This window comes from Pelodiscus sinensis, chromosome 6, assembly GCF_052426305.1.
Source record: "Pelodiscus sinensis isolate ZL-2025 chromosome 6, ASM5242630v1, whole genome shotgun sequence".
In the NCBI taxonomy this organism is placed as follows: Eukaryota; Metazoa; Chordata; order Testudines; family Trionychidae; genus Pelodiscus; species Pelodiscus sinensis.
Window position 1 is genome coordinate 45635813 of NC_143057.1, and position 14384 is coordinate 45650196.

Genomic DNA, 14384 nt, shown 5'->3' on the forward strand with positions numbered 1-14384 from the left:
TTTGTTGGCAGTTTTCTCCGCTGCTGGAAGGGGAATGAATCTCTTAAATGCAGTTCTTTTTGTTCTGAGAGAAAAGGTAGAACATCTGGAGCTGACTGTTCTTTGTGTGGCTAGGATGTGGTTGTCTTCATTCTCTGATTCTGTTCCATATTTCTGATGAATGTCCTTTTAGACTCTTCTTTTCTTGGACCAACAGACTCATTCCAGAAGTAATGAAATAAAAAATGTTCAGTGACACAGATTCTAATACATTTATTAATCCTATTCTAACTACTTTCAATCAGATTAAGGCTCTGTTGTAGAGTATAAAACAATGCTCATTGGAGTTGGATATACCTGAAAATAATTGTATATGAACCAGCCTATTTGTCTCAGTTGTTTTATGATATCCATTGCTTTGCCTCTTTCTGAAGGCTCAGTTAGCTTAAAGCTAGTTTATCTAGGTACCTGGGAATTCCCTATTTAAACCAATTAGCTTGCACATGAGGATTTTAGTAATACAAGCTACTTCTGTGTTCTGCATATTTTTAAAAAACGTTGTGGTAGTGGTGAACTATGTGCTGAATTAAACCCCATGCAAAGCAGGAGAGCACAGCAGGTCTGGAAGTTATTGACAGTTGCACTGAGTGACAGAAACGCAGCTGGACTGCTGGAATGTTCAGCTTCCCTCACACATTGTCAGACCCTAAAATGCAAACTTTTGAGGAAGTGCCTTTTTACTGGAATAAAATGATTACTAGTAATGTCACCTTGGACACCTGTGTGCCTTTAGCCATGTAACTAGTATAGCAGCTTTACTTGCTCAAAATGCTATACAGACATATGCAACTTAATTAGATTTTCACTGACACCATTTGCAGATGAAGATTGTCTCCACTGAGCCAATTAAACCAGAGTGAGAGGAGAATCAGATCCATTCTTTATATAGGGTGGAATTTATAAAAGTGTTCAGATTTTACCTAAAAAATTATGGTAAAACTTACTTGATCTTCAGTAGGAGCAGGGTTAAGTAAATAGTGAACACTTTGCATAATCCTCTCCCTTTAATATTCACAACTTCCTTGTGAAATTGGTGGTAAAATGTATCATCTCCATTTTATAGATGAGATCAGCCAGGTAAAGTGACTTATCAAATACCATACATCAAGTAAGAATTAAATCTCAAGAATTCCAATGCTTACAATGCCTCTGCTCCACCCCAGATGTTCACTTGTTCCACTACATAGAACATATACTTGGGATCAGCTTTTGCTCCCTCTTACCTCTATCATCTGTAGCATTGTGCTAGTATAAAATTAATGTAATCAAGATTCCTATCAGGCCCTAGCCAATATCTGTGTCTTATCTGTCCTAATTTAATGTAGCCTTATCCTGTATATTCATTTTATCTTTCATGCCAAAACACTAATTACAAACATTCAGTCAAACTAGAAATACAGTTGTTGAAATATGCAGTGTAATCTAATGGGTATTATTACCTATTGTATGTTCCATGTTTATTGCCTCAAAACATAATAAAATTTTATAATTTAGAAATTAATTTGTGAGCAATTAATTTTAGTGCTTCTCAGTTTTCTTACGCAATTATAAGTATAGTGATGCTGAATAGGACCTGTGAAATGGCTTCATAAAAATATACATGCAATTGGAGCTCAATGTGTATGCCTTTAGCCATGTAACTAGCATAAAATTAGTTAGTAATGTATCCTATTGAATGTCATGTGGATTGGTGTTTAAAATACTTTTAGCATGGCTTAATAATTTTATAGACTTTTTAAAAGAGAAATGAATTTACAGACATGTGATCTTGCCAGGAAACCTTTATAACTTGCCATTCCAGCCTTTATTATTTTACAGAATGTATGGCCTAATTCTTCACTAATATGTACTTGTGTGTCATTATTTACACCTGTGCAAACCTGCATCTAATCTTGGTGTGTGTGATGGGGTTGACTAGGTGAAGGCCTCATGGCCCTACCACACCCTGACCCAGAAAAGGGCTGGAGAGAGGTCCTCCAAGATATCTAAAGTGGTTGTAATCAGAAGCTGCAGGGAGCAGCTAATTGGGGCCCAGCAGGCTAAATTAAGAAGAGTTTCAGGAGTATCATGAGATCAATTTCTTGCTACAGCTAGAGGAGAGTGGATGCTGCACCTAGCTGATTGAGGGAGCTATGGGAGCTTGTACAGAGCACTGTTAACAAAGGCAAAGAAGTTCTGGGCTGACTGCTGGGACTCAATGAGAAAGCTCCAAGGTAAGGACAAAGAATATAATGGAGCCATGGGAAAATGGTCCAGGGAATTGTAGCAGTGATGCAATTTATTTAAAGGGATCTGGTGAACAGCTGCTATCCTTAGAATCCCTGGCCTAGGACTAGAGTAAAAGGCAGGACTTAGTTCTTCCCCACTAGCCACTTGGAGAGTGGACTGGACTTTGTTATAGCCTAGAGGGGGAACTGAACTCTTTTTCAGTGATCCAGCTGAAGAGCTTTGTCCAGAAGGGCCCCAAGAAGTGATGAGTCTCCAGGGAGGGAGTCCTGCGGAACAATATTCCTCATTGGGACTGCTTGAACAGCAGGGACAATTGGAGAGAGTTCAGAAGGAGCTGAGACAGTTTGAACCAGGGTACTGTGACTGAGGACTGAGCAAGGCTGATATGTGGGGAACATGAGGGAGAGTGTACCCACAAAACCATGGATAGGAGGGGCAAAGGCCCAGCAGGGTCAGCACCTCTGAGGACTGACAGGGTGCCCTGGAAACTGCTGCAGGGGTCACCTTCATCCTAACCAGCAGCAGTGTGGAAAGTGAAGCGATGTGACCTTAGTTTGCTCTGCTCCACCAGGTCCTGGCATGCTGCTGAAGAGAGAGGGTGGGACCATCCCCGCACTCACCAGTGGGAAGTGGGGAAATGTGACTGGGAGCTTGGAGGAGTAGGGCAAGTTAGGGCCGCATTGCTCTACTTCCCCTGGCCACTGCTGGGTATGTGTGTGGGTGATCCCTGCTGCTGGCACCAGACCTCTAGCCCCACTAGTCCCTTGGGGGGGGGGGGGAGAGATGGGGAAAGAACTGGGGTGGAACAGGCCAAGGGATGGAGGGGGCGGGATTGTTCTGGCTCTTCCATGGGCAAGGGTCATGCAAGGAGAAGTGGTGTGTGGCTCAAGCATGTAGCTGGTGGACCCCTGTATCCCTTGTCAACAGTTGCCTTGCAAATGAGCCCAGGGATAGGCTTCCGATCAAGAGAGCCCTCGTTGGACTTAAGGCCCCTTCAGGATACTTTTTTTTTAATGTCACATCTGGATTCACAAAGAGCTGAGTCAGCAAAGACCCATCACAAATAGAGTGTGTGTGTGTGTGTGTGTATGTGCAGGCACATGGACTGAGAGAGGGGATGCTCATGAAAGATGAGTGGTCCTGATTAGTATGAGAGTCTATCATTCTGATTCAGTAGTGTTTTACACAGTTTGTAATGATGCAAGGTGGAAGAGGATTGGTGCCTTAGAGCAGCTCTGCTGTGAAGACTGGCTGTGTAACATTGTGGTGTGTTTAAGTCTCACAGGAATACTGTGTCAAAGACATAGAAATGTGGCCAAAATCTCAGCTGGTCTAAACAGAATAGGTCTGTTGATGTCAATGGAGCTAAGTGACACCATTTGAAGACTGACTAATTTTTTTTTCCTGTCAGTGGTGCAAACTCAGCCTAGGATCAGAAAGTCAAGCTGGGTTCTTTCTGTCTCATGCATAAACAATAAAGATTCTTCAGGATAAATTGTACTGACATTGATCGTGCACTTCTGTAATCTTCCAGCTTTGCCTTCAGTCACACCTGATCTTTGTCTTGATAGTCTGGCAGTGAGGAGATATAAGCCAACAATGCCCATGTTGGCAGGTGATTATAAAAGTCCCTTTAAGTGGAAAAGGCACTGCGTGTGAGAGAATATGGTAGGTTTGGGGTAGGGAATTGTGGGAGAGGGAAAGAGAGGGTGGGAGAGGGGAGGGCAACTAAAATGATCAGGGGTTTGGAACAGGTCCCATATGAAGAGAGGCTAAAGAGACTGGGACTTCTCAGCTTAGAAAAGAAGAGATTGAGGGGGATATGATAGAGGTCTATAAAAGCATGAGTGGTGTGGAGAGGGTGTATAAAGAAAAGTTCTTCATTAGTTCCCATAATAGAAGGACTAGAGGACACCAAATGAAATGAATGGGTAGCAGGCTTCAAACTAATAACAGAAAGTTCTTCTTCACAAAGCAAAGGGTCAACCTGTGGAACTCCTTGCTGCAGGAGGCTGTGAAGGCTAGAACTAGAACAGAGTTTAAAGGGAAGTGAGATCAAGTCATGGAGGTTGGGTCCATGGAGTGGTATTAGCAGGGGGTAGGAGTGGCGTCCCTGCCCAAGGTTTGTGGAAGGCTGGAGAGGGATGGCACGAGACAAATGGCTTGGTCACTGTCTTCGGTCCATCCCCTCCAGGGTCCCTAGGGTTGGCCGCTGTCAGCAGACAGGCTACTGGGATAGATGGACCTTTGGTCCGACCCAGGACGGCCATTGTAAGCTCAGGGTCGGGGGTCTCACTGGACCCCCTTGATTCTCTTGCACACCTGCTCCTGGGTGGCCAGTGCTGGCAGCTCTCCTGCCCTAGATGGCCACTTTGCTGTGCCTAGTGCGGAGATCGTGGATGAGGTCCACGATGTCTGCACTAGCCCAGGCGGGTGCCCACCTCTTGCGGTCCCGGGCAAGCTCCCGGGAGCCGCCAGCCTGGTCCCGGGAAGAAGGGGAGGGCTGGGGGGCATCGGGTGGGTGGCTCAATCTGTGCCAGGTTCAGGGTCTGCTGGCTGGGTGCTGGCAGGCTTGCACCTGGCATGGGCACTGTAGCCAGCCCGTGCCCCTTTAAGGGGTCCGGGGCCAGAAGGGGGGCAGAAAAGTTTCCCTGGTGTTGGCCAGAGTAGCCATCAGGGAAACCTGGGGAGGGCTAGCCTCCCACTAGTTCGAATTAAGGGGCTACACACCCCTTAATTTGAACTAGCTAGTTCGAACTAGGCTGAATCCTCGTAAAATGACGTTTTCCTAGTTCGAACTAAGCGCTCCATTAGTTTGAATTAAATTTGAACTAACGGAGCGCTAGTGTAGCGCCTATGAAAGTTAGTTGGAACTAACGGACGTTAGTTCGAACTAACTTTGTAGCGTAGACATACCCAGAGAGCTTTTTAAGAAAAGGGTTTATTCCTCATGGAATGAGGTTTACCACTGTCAGAAAAAGCTGTCTGTTATTTTGACTTTCCGTCAAAATAACGTAATTGCAATGTGGGCGCTAGTATTGTTTTTCTGTATTAACAGCCATTATTCTGGAAAAACGGTGCAGTGTAGATACACCCCGAGATCCTGAAACTTTGTCAGGAAAATATCACTTGGACATCAAATGATTGGAACCTAGAACACAGCTGGTGGCAAACAACTTCAGGCAATGGTGGTAGATGGTTTATGATAATGCACAGCATTTTTAACTACTGTGATGGTTAAAATATGCATCAGTAGTGGAACCGATCATTGCTTTCGTCAAGAAAGGATGTCTGTCATGTACAAAATTATGACAGGTTTTCAGTCTTTTGAACCATTGTGTAGTGGTCACTGCAGGGTGAAGGTTTGGTTCTGGTCATATAGATTAACAGTCTGATCTGGAATGAAAGTCCTATGGGATTTATTTGTCACTTTGTGGGATAAGGGATGGGTTAAAAATTGCATAGGGTTTCAAAATGTAAATATTTGAGGAAGGGACCTACTTCCTCCCCACAAATGTGATGGACCATTGTAAGCTTGAAACAGAAATCTGTGAGTTTTTTGGAATATTTTCTTCTCTTCTTGTGTTGCCAAAATGTACAGCACAGTAAAAATAGAACTGAAGTATTTGCTTGGGGAAATGCTCATATAAAATACATATAAATACTTAGATTTAATTCAAGCTTTTATATGTGTTTGCTATCAGTTTTGACTGTAACTTTTAGGTGGTAAATTACTATCCAAATGGGTATTGTGACGGCTTATCATGGGTGCGAGCGCCCCCTCCCGGCGGGGAAGGAGGGTTCAGCGGACCCGCCGTCTATGATTCCCTGTTTATGTCCTGAGGATAGAGTGCAATCACCCAGCCGGGCATCCGGACCGGGGGTCAGCGAACTTGTTGCCCTGGCCCCTGTTGGGAGGTCCCTGGGTCCTAGTCTGAACATAGGATAAGGGGTCAGGGAAAAGGGGAAGCCCCCGGCGGCCGATCCGGGGACAAGGTCCTCACCGGGAGCGGGGAAAAGGGATTTAGTGTCTTACTGTGCAGTTTCAGTTGCCCGTCGTACGCCGTGCTGCGGATGCTCCTGGCGGGGCGTGCGGGCAGGTTGAGGCTGCTATTTGCTAAATCACTCATGAAGATATTGAACAAAACTGCTCCCAAAACCTGATCCCTGCAGAACCCCATTGATTCCTACTCTCTAGGAATGCTTATCCAACAAGTTATGCACCCACTCTATAGTAACTCCATCAAGATTGTATTCCCCTAATTTATTAATGAGAAGATCTTGAGAGACTGTATCAAATACCTCCCTAAAATCAAGCTATAGCACATCTACTGCTTCTCCCTTATCCACAAAGCCTGTGGATATCCTATCAAAGAAAACTATCAGGTTGCTTTAACATGATTTATTCTTTACGAATCCATGCTGATTACTATATATCACCTTATCTTCTAGTTGTATCATGGAGGTTAGGTCCATAAAAGGCTATTAGCCAGGTGATAAAATGGTGTCCTTGGCCTCTGTTTGTCAGAGGCTGGAGAGGGATGGCGGGAGACAAATCGCTTGATCATTGTCTTCGGTCCACCCTCTCTGGGGCACCTGGTGCTGGCCACTGTGGTAGACAGGCTACTGGGCTAGATGGACCTTTGGTCTGACCCAGTACGGCCGTTCTTATGTTCTTGTTTGCAGAGAGATTAAATATTTGTCCATTATTTTTCCTGGTACAGAAGTTAAGCTCACTGGTATGCAATTCCTTAAGTTGTCCTTATTTCCTTTTTTTTTAAATAGATGGGCACCATATGTGCTCTTTTCCAGTCTTCATGAATCTTTTCTGTATTCATGACTTTTTAAAGATGATACCTAATGGATCCGATATCTCTTCAGTCAGTTCCCTGAATATTCTAGGATGTATTTCACCAGGCCCTGGTGACTTGACATCTAACTTTTCTAAGTAATTTTTAATTTATTCTTTTCCTATTTTAACTTCTGAACCAATTAATTTCCACTGGTGCTATGTTAGGTATCCAATCACCACTGACCTTCTTGGTGAAAACCAAAATGAAGTCATTACGCACCTCTGCCATTTCCATATTTTTTGTATTTAGCTACTGAACTTTGTGGAAATATGACCCTGTGTATCTCTCCCATGCATTGCCTCAAAGTTGCTGCATCTGGAAAGGCGGTGCTGTCCTGGGGCACTGCTAAGCATGGAGGATGGAGAGTACCAAGTGGCAAGGGTCATATGCCCTCTGTTCTTTTGAGAGAGCTGTACAGGACTGTGTGTGTGTAAGCCCTCCTCTTGTGAACCCTAAAATCTTAAAAATAAGAAAGAAAGAAATGAAATTCAGCCGCACTATATTTGTTTCTAACAGGGGTTCAGCTCAGTCAACTTGATATTAAATTGAACATTACTAGAGTTCTTAATGTCATTGAATTGCTTGAATACATGCAATTTTACGATGCGTCCCATATTCAGCATGTGGAAATATAGTTATCCTACAGTAGACAGATGTAAAAATGCAAAGAAGAGTGAAGGATAGACTTTTAGACACGTTGTCTTCCTTCTTGTAAACTGGATAGGAAATACGTTTCTTGACAGTTTCTTGATGTGTAATAGACTAATGATGATGATGTGAAGCTCAGAGTTAAACTTTAAAAGATCATTCTTTGACTCTAACCTATGATGTGCTATAATTAAAAAAGTTCATGGTTTTTAAAACGTTAACTTCTGAAGCTTATGCTTGCCCTTTCAAAGTCTATGACGCTTCAGAGCAGCTCACTCATCTGAGTCACTCAGAATCATGTATATGATTCTAAATATTTCATCTTTAAGCACTGAGGATAAAGTTTGCAAAAATAACATCCTATGTCATGTAGGCCTCTGTTTCCATTTCCAAGTGCCTAAGTCACTTTGATAGACAAGCATCTTAAAGATGAAGTGGGTCTTTGCCTACAAAAGCTTATGCTCCAATAAATCTGTTAGTCTATAAGGTGCCACGGGACTTCCTGATGTTCTTGCAGATTCAGATTAACACAGCTACTCCTCTGACACGTTGATAGCTTGAAATCCAGTGGCTTTCAGTAAGACTTGGGCTCCTAAAGGTCAGATTTTTAAAGGTATAAAGTGCCTATTGTTGTAGATAGGCACCTAGCTGCCTTCAAAAAATTCCAGTAGGTGATTAACTCCAATTGATTCCAATTTTAAAATGGAACACAGGTGCTTTTTGAAAATGTTACCCTGGGATACTTTAATAAAAAGGTAATTATATCAAATACACTCAGGAAGGAGTAATAGGAAGCTCCTGGGAAGCCTTGCATACACATGGAGAAGTCTTTGTTTAAGTGATTCATGGTCTCTGTTTTCACAAGATCTCTTCATCTTGGTGCTTTGACAGACTTTGAGTCATCGGTTTTATAGGTGAAATCCTGACACCACTGAAATTAAAGGCAAAACCCTCCATTACCTTGAGTAAAGCCATCTTGTGTTTTGTGGCCCAGCAACTGATTGAAGCAAAGCAAGTGCCTCATTGAAAGCCTCTCTGTATGGGATCAATAGGGCTTTGCACAGGTGGATGGTCTCACCTGCATATGTGTTTCAGGATGGAGATCATATACAGGAACATCTTGATGTCAGCACTTTTTTCTCTTTGTTTATTATTAATCAGAAACATGGAAATGATGAAGCTAAAGGAAAGATGTCAGTGGGAGCCGGAGCTCCCATTGGCTTTTTTGTTTCTAGTGTGAGCACATCAACTGCAGCGCTATCTCTGTGTTGTCTAATATCCTGTGCTTGACAGTACCAATATCTAATCTTTGATAGGAAATGCAAGAAAAGCAAACAGGATGTAATTAGCCACAGAGGTGATTTCCTTTTAAGTTACATCAATTAGTGGTTGGCTTATTCCCTTAAGTATAAGTTTATATTCCCTTCTAAAAATCCAGTGAAATGTAACTGTGGATATTTTCATTCCTCCTACATTCTAATAACTTCTAAATGCTGTTCAGCACTTGGCCTCTTAATGTCTTGGGGCAAAGAGATCCACCCACTAATTTAACAATGTGTAAAATAGTATTTCCTTTTAGCAGCTTCTAAATGTATTACTGGGAGCATGGATCAGTGTTCATGTTGCAGTATCTGGACTGAGTCTAGGACGCAAATGACCCAACCAGTGGACCCAGTTTATTGATGAATCCTGGTTGTGTGCCAAGTGAAGCATGATGTGCATACACTGAGGAAAATGTATCACCTTTCCATTTTATTGAATGTTCTTTTCTTGCTTTTTTTGTAATTTACAGATGGTAAATAGGAACCACCTGGGTTCAGTATGGATTTCCCTTCTCTCAGGAAGCTCCAAGAGCATCAAAAAATTAATCCCTTAACACTTTCAAAAACTTTTCAGTCAGGCAGATTCTCTTGCCTTTTTGGCTTTGCTCACGGAAGTGGAAAACTTTCAGAGAAAGCTACCACAGAGGCCTGGACTTTTCTCTAGCCATCTATATGAAGTGTGAAGGTCTCTTCCTCTTTACGTGTGTGTCTACACAGCACCCTTACCTCAAAATAAGCTACACAATTTTGTCTAGCTTGTCTTGAAATAGCATTTTTTGAAATTTAGTGCTAAACTTTGAAATAAAACACTATTCTGACAAGTCCCTTAACCCTTATGGAATGAAGATTATAGGAACGCCGGAATAGCGCACCTGTTTCAAAATATATTTAGAAATAACTGGCGAGTTTAAAGACACAGAATTGCTATTTCAGGATATTTCTGGTATCCTGAAATAGCCCCCACTGTCTAGATGCCGCCTACATATCAAGGTTACACTCGGAGCCAAACCAGAGTCAGTTTATGACCTCTCCTTCAGGCTCTCTAGAAGTTGATGACATCAGCTGCTTTGTGCCTAGTACACCAGTCATTGATTTGTTCTCATGGTCACCCAGACCTACTACTAAAATCTTCAGCTAGGGAAACAGTCCTTCATGTGCTCTATGATGTCATTGTGTCTAAAGTTGTCTGCTCTGTCAGCAGATCAACTCCAGCCTCAAGGTGCTGTGTTTGGACTCAGATGGCACAAGAGACATTTGTGCCACTTGTATACCTACATTACATGGAGGCAAGGTAAGTCATTTACTCTGTGCAGTAAACTCCAGCATGCCTGACTTTTTTTCTACCTCCATTACTAAACAGGACTGAATGCTAGTTTGTACTAAGTTCCCTTTAAATCTGAAACTTTTTTTTAAAGATCTCTAATAGTGGTGTGTATGTGTGGTTTGTGTGTGGTTTTTTTTTTTTTCTGCAATCCTCTAACAAGTAGTGAAATTACCTGCTGCCCACCATTGCTAGTCTTCAACTTATATGACTACCCTGTCCTCAGTCTGGTTCCTAATTCTTTTGGGACCCCATTTTTTTAGTATACTATGCAAAATTCTTTGGTTCACAAATGGCTCAACATAGAAGCTAAGAACAGCCATATTGGGTTACACCAAAGGCCTGTCAGCCCAGTATCTTGTCTTCCAACAGTGGCCAATGCCAGGTGCCTCAGAGGGAACGAACAGACCAGGTAATCATCAAGTGATCCATCCCCTGTCATCCACTCCTGGCTTCTGTCAAACAGAGCCTAAGGATACAATCCCTGCCCATTCTGACTAATAGTCATTAGTCAACCTTTTCTCCATTCTCCATGAATTCATCTTCTTCTTTTTTTCTTTTTTTCTTTTTATTTTTTTTAATTTTTTTTAAACCTAGTTATCGATTTGGCTTTCACAATATCCTCTGGCAGAGAATTCCACAGGTTAATGGGGTGTGGTGTGAAGACATACTGCCTTTTTTATGAATGACTATTTATTTAACTTGGTGACCACCTAATTCTTGTGTTTATTAAAAGTAGACAGTACTCATCTACTTTCTATACAAACTTGATTTTATAGATCTCTATTCCCTCCCCTTAGTCATCTCTTTTCCAAACCGAAAAAATCCCAGTCTCATCAATTTCATAGAATCATAGAATACTAGAACTGGAAGGGACTTCAAGAGGTCATCAAGTCTAGTCCCCTGCCCTTATAGCAGGAGCAAGCACCATCTAGATCATCTTTGATAGATGTCTACCTGCTCATAGATATCCACAGTGATGGAGATTCCACAACCTCCCTAGGTAATTTATTCCATGGTTTAACCACTCTGACAGTTAGGAGGTTTTTCCTAATGCCCAACCTAAAGGGGCTCCAATTTAAGCCCATTGCTTCTTGGCCTAGAAGTTGCATCCCTCTAGTCCTCATGCTTATTGACCTCCTCAAAGAATTCTAGTAGATTGTAAAGTAAAATCATGCCTCACCATGTTTACTCTTCCCCAACAAATTATATTCCTCTGTGTGTCTTACAATTGTGTTCTCTGCTGTAGTTTCAAGCAGTTTGCCTGATATTGAAGTTACACTTACCAGCCTGTAATTGCTATGATCACCTCTGGAGCACTCTTTAAAAGCTGACATCACATTAGGTATTCACTAGTCATTTGGTACAGAAATTGATTTTAAAGGATAAGTTGCAAACAACAGTTTTGAATTTCGTATTTGAGTCCCCTCAGAACTCTTGGGTGAATGCCATTTGGTCCTGGTGACTTATTGTTTGGTTTATCTATTTGTTCCAAAACCTCCTCTAATGATATCTTAGTTCCTCAGATTTGTCACCTAAAAAGAAAGGTTCAAGTTTGGGAATCTTTCCATTTCCTTTTTTGTGAAGAATTCATTGAGTGCTCTTTTAGCATTTTGATCAGCTAGTGGCTCTCACTGGTTGTTTATCAAGTTTGCTGCTTTTCATATACTCAAACTATTTTGCTACTAAGTCCCAGCGGGTAGTCATGTGAGTCTGTAACTAAAAAAACTTAATCGTCCTGTAGCACCTTTTAGAGACTAACAAATATGTTATACTATTTATATATTTTTGTTAGTATCTAAGGGTATCTCTACTCTACAGAGAAGACCGAAGCTACTGCTGTAGATCTTCCAGGGTTAGTGTGTCTTCACTAGACCAGCTAATTTGAATTGAGACGGACACTCCAGTCAATGCTGGTGGTCCTGCTACCATGAGGAGTAAGGGAAGTCTACGGGAGAGTGTTCTCCCTTTGACTTCCTGCAGTTTGGACAGTGCCAAAAATCAAGCTAAGGTACTTCGACTTCAGCTACGCAATTAACATAGCTGAAGTTGCGTATCTTAATTTGACCTTATCCTGCAGTGTGGATATACCCTGAGGTGCTACAGGCCATTGTTGTTTTTAAAGTTATTTTGTTATTCCTTTTTGAGTCTTGGGATAGCTGTCCTTCAAATTTGTTTTTAGTCTTAGGGTACCTTAGGGGACCACTAGTTGATTAAGATCCTAAAGGAGCACTCAAGGACGATATGGTCATTGTGGAAAAACTAAATGAATCATTTTTACATTTCACTTGCATTTATGCTCCTTTCTATTTTCCTCACTAGGATTTAACTTCCTCTTTTTTTAAGAATGCCTTTTTGTCTCCCTGATGATTCTACTTTGTTTAGGCATGGTGATACATCTTTAATTCTCTTATTGTTTTTTTTAATTTGGGGTATACGTTTAAGTTGGAACTCTATTATGATGTCTTTACAAGATTTCCATACAGCTTGCAGAAATTTCACTTTTTGCACTGTACCTTTCAATTTCTAACTTCCTCATTTTTGTGTAGAATCCTCTTTGAATTTAAATGCTTCAATGTTTGAGGTGTTGTAGTATTTTCACCACCAAAGATGTTCAATTTGATTATTTTAGGTCACTATTACCAAGCAGTTCCAGATTCAGATGCTATGCACTGGTTAGGAATAAATGAAGAATTGCCTTTGCTCATATGGAATCTAGCTAACTGTTTCAAGAAGCACTGATTTGAAAGCAACATGTAATCTGTAGCTCCTAACAAAGAAAACATGGAGAACAAGTAAAGGGTGAAGCAAGAATATCCAGGAAATGTTCTGATTTTAATGCACCTGCTTTCACTAGTGTGACTGCTAGGAAACCCCCAGCTAGGTGTCTTTGAATTACTCTTCCTTGGAGGAAGATGATGGTACTGCCTGCACCTCATACGAGGAGCACAAGTGTCGAGGAATGTTATTCCAATTAGTACATTTCTTACATTCTAAATTGAGCAAATACCTTTGAGACATTTAAGATTAAGTCTGCAACATAAAATATGGAGATGGACTGAAAAATCTAGATACAGATTTCAACTCCTCTTTCCCTTTCCTTCCCTCAAAGATGTTGATTGTGGCTCCTCTTATAGTAAAAATAGGGGCAAATTAGCAATTGTAATTGGAGGCTTTCATAAAGGAAGGGAGGGAAGCTATTGGAATAGTCATAGAAAGCCGAGAAGAGGAGAAGGGAAATTTGAATTTAGTCCCAGCTTTAATCTACTTGGAAAAAAGAACTTCCTCCACTGTAAAGATCTGTGCTTCTGCATAAATAGAAATCAATTGAATTGATTTTTGAGACTTGCTGTGCTGCTGCCATTTCAAAACTTAGTTAGTGTTTAGCGATAAGGTCACTAGGGTGACCAACAGAATAGTTTTACTTATGGCATAAAAATTACAATTTTGCACCATGCAATTTCAGAGAAATGACTTACTGTAAAATACTTGGTCTTATGAGTCTATAATATGCAAATGTGCATTTTGAGCCATTGTATTAAAGAATTTAGTCTATCACTGATGTGTGAAGGATTTACATGGTAGTTTCTATTAATGCTAATGGGTCTGTACTTCGGCTACGCGTACATAACATCTAATGTAATAGCCCAAAGACCATTCACAATCTCTGGGGAACAGCCACCTTCCCTGGCATCATGCTTCTTTAAACATGCCAGATTTTCCAGCTGTCTGTCAGCATTATGGAGAAAGATTTCCTTTAAAATAATGAAGACCCCACATCCCTGGGAGGGTTCAGGGAAAATGAGTACCATAGTGCAGGAGGAGGGAGGGCATTCAGCTTCAGGAGTGCCAACGGCTGAAAATTATGGACCATGTAGAAAATTATGGACAAGCAAACTCTTTATGGACTGATTCTTAAATAATAGAAAGATGACTCAAAGACAAAAGTGAGCAATATTAAATTTTTTTATT

The 14384-nt window shown here is 41.4% G+C and overlaps 1 protein-coding gene across 8 annotated transcripts in view; it reads left to right on the forward strand.

Annotated features, from left to right (window-relative positions):
• Nucleotides 1–1984: 1984 nt before the first annotated feature.
• Nucleotides 1985–14384, forward strand: part of LOC149524143 (uncharacterized) — a 148395-nt gene continuing 135995 nt past the window's right edge. The window contains exons 1-2 of one of the 8 annotated variants that reach the window (XM_089779118.1): nucleotides 1985–2252; nucleotides 10290–10382. In XM_089779118.1, the coding sequence (XP_089635244.1) occupies nucleotides 2237–2252; nucleotides 10290–10382 (109 nt within the window). In that variant the 5' untranslated portion in view covers nucleotides 1985–2236. The remainder of the gene's footprint in view (nucleotides 2253–10289; nucleotides 10383–14384) is intronic. The other 7 variants (XM_089779116.1, XM_089779117.1, XR_016349791.1 and 4 more) reach the window with 7 other exon arrangements.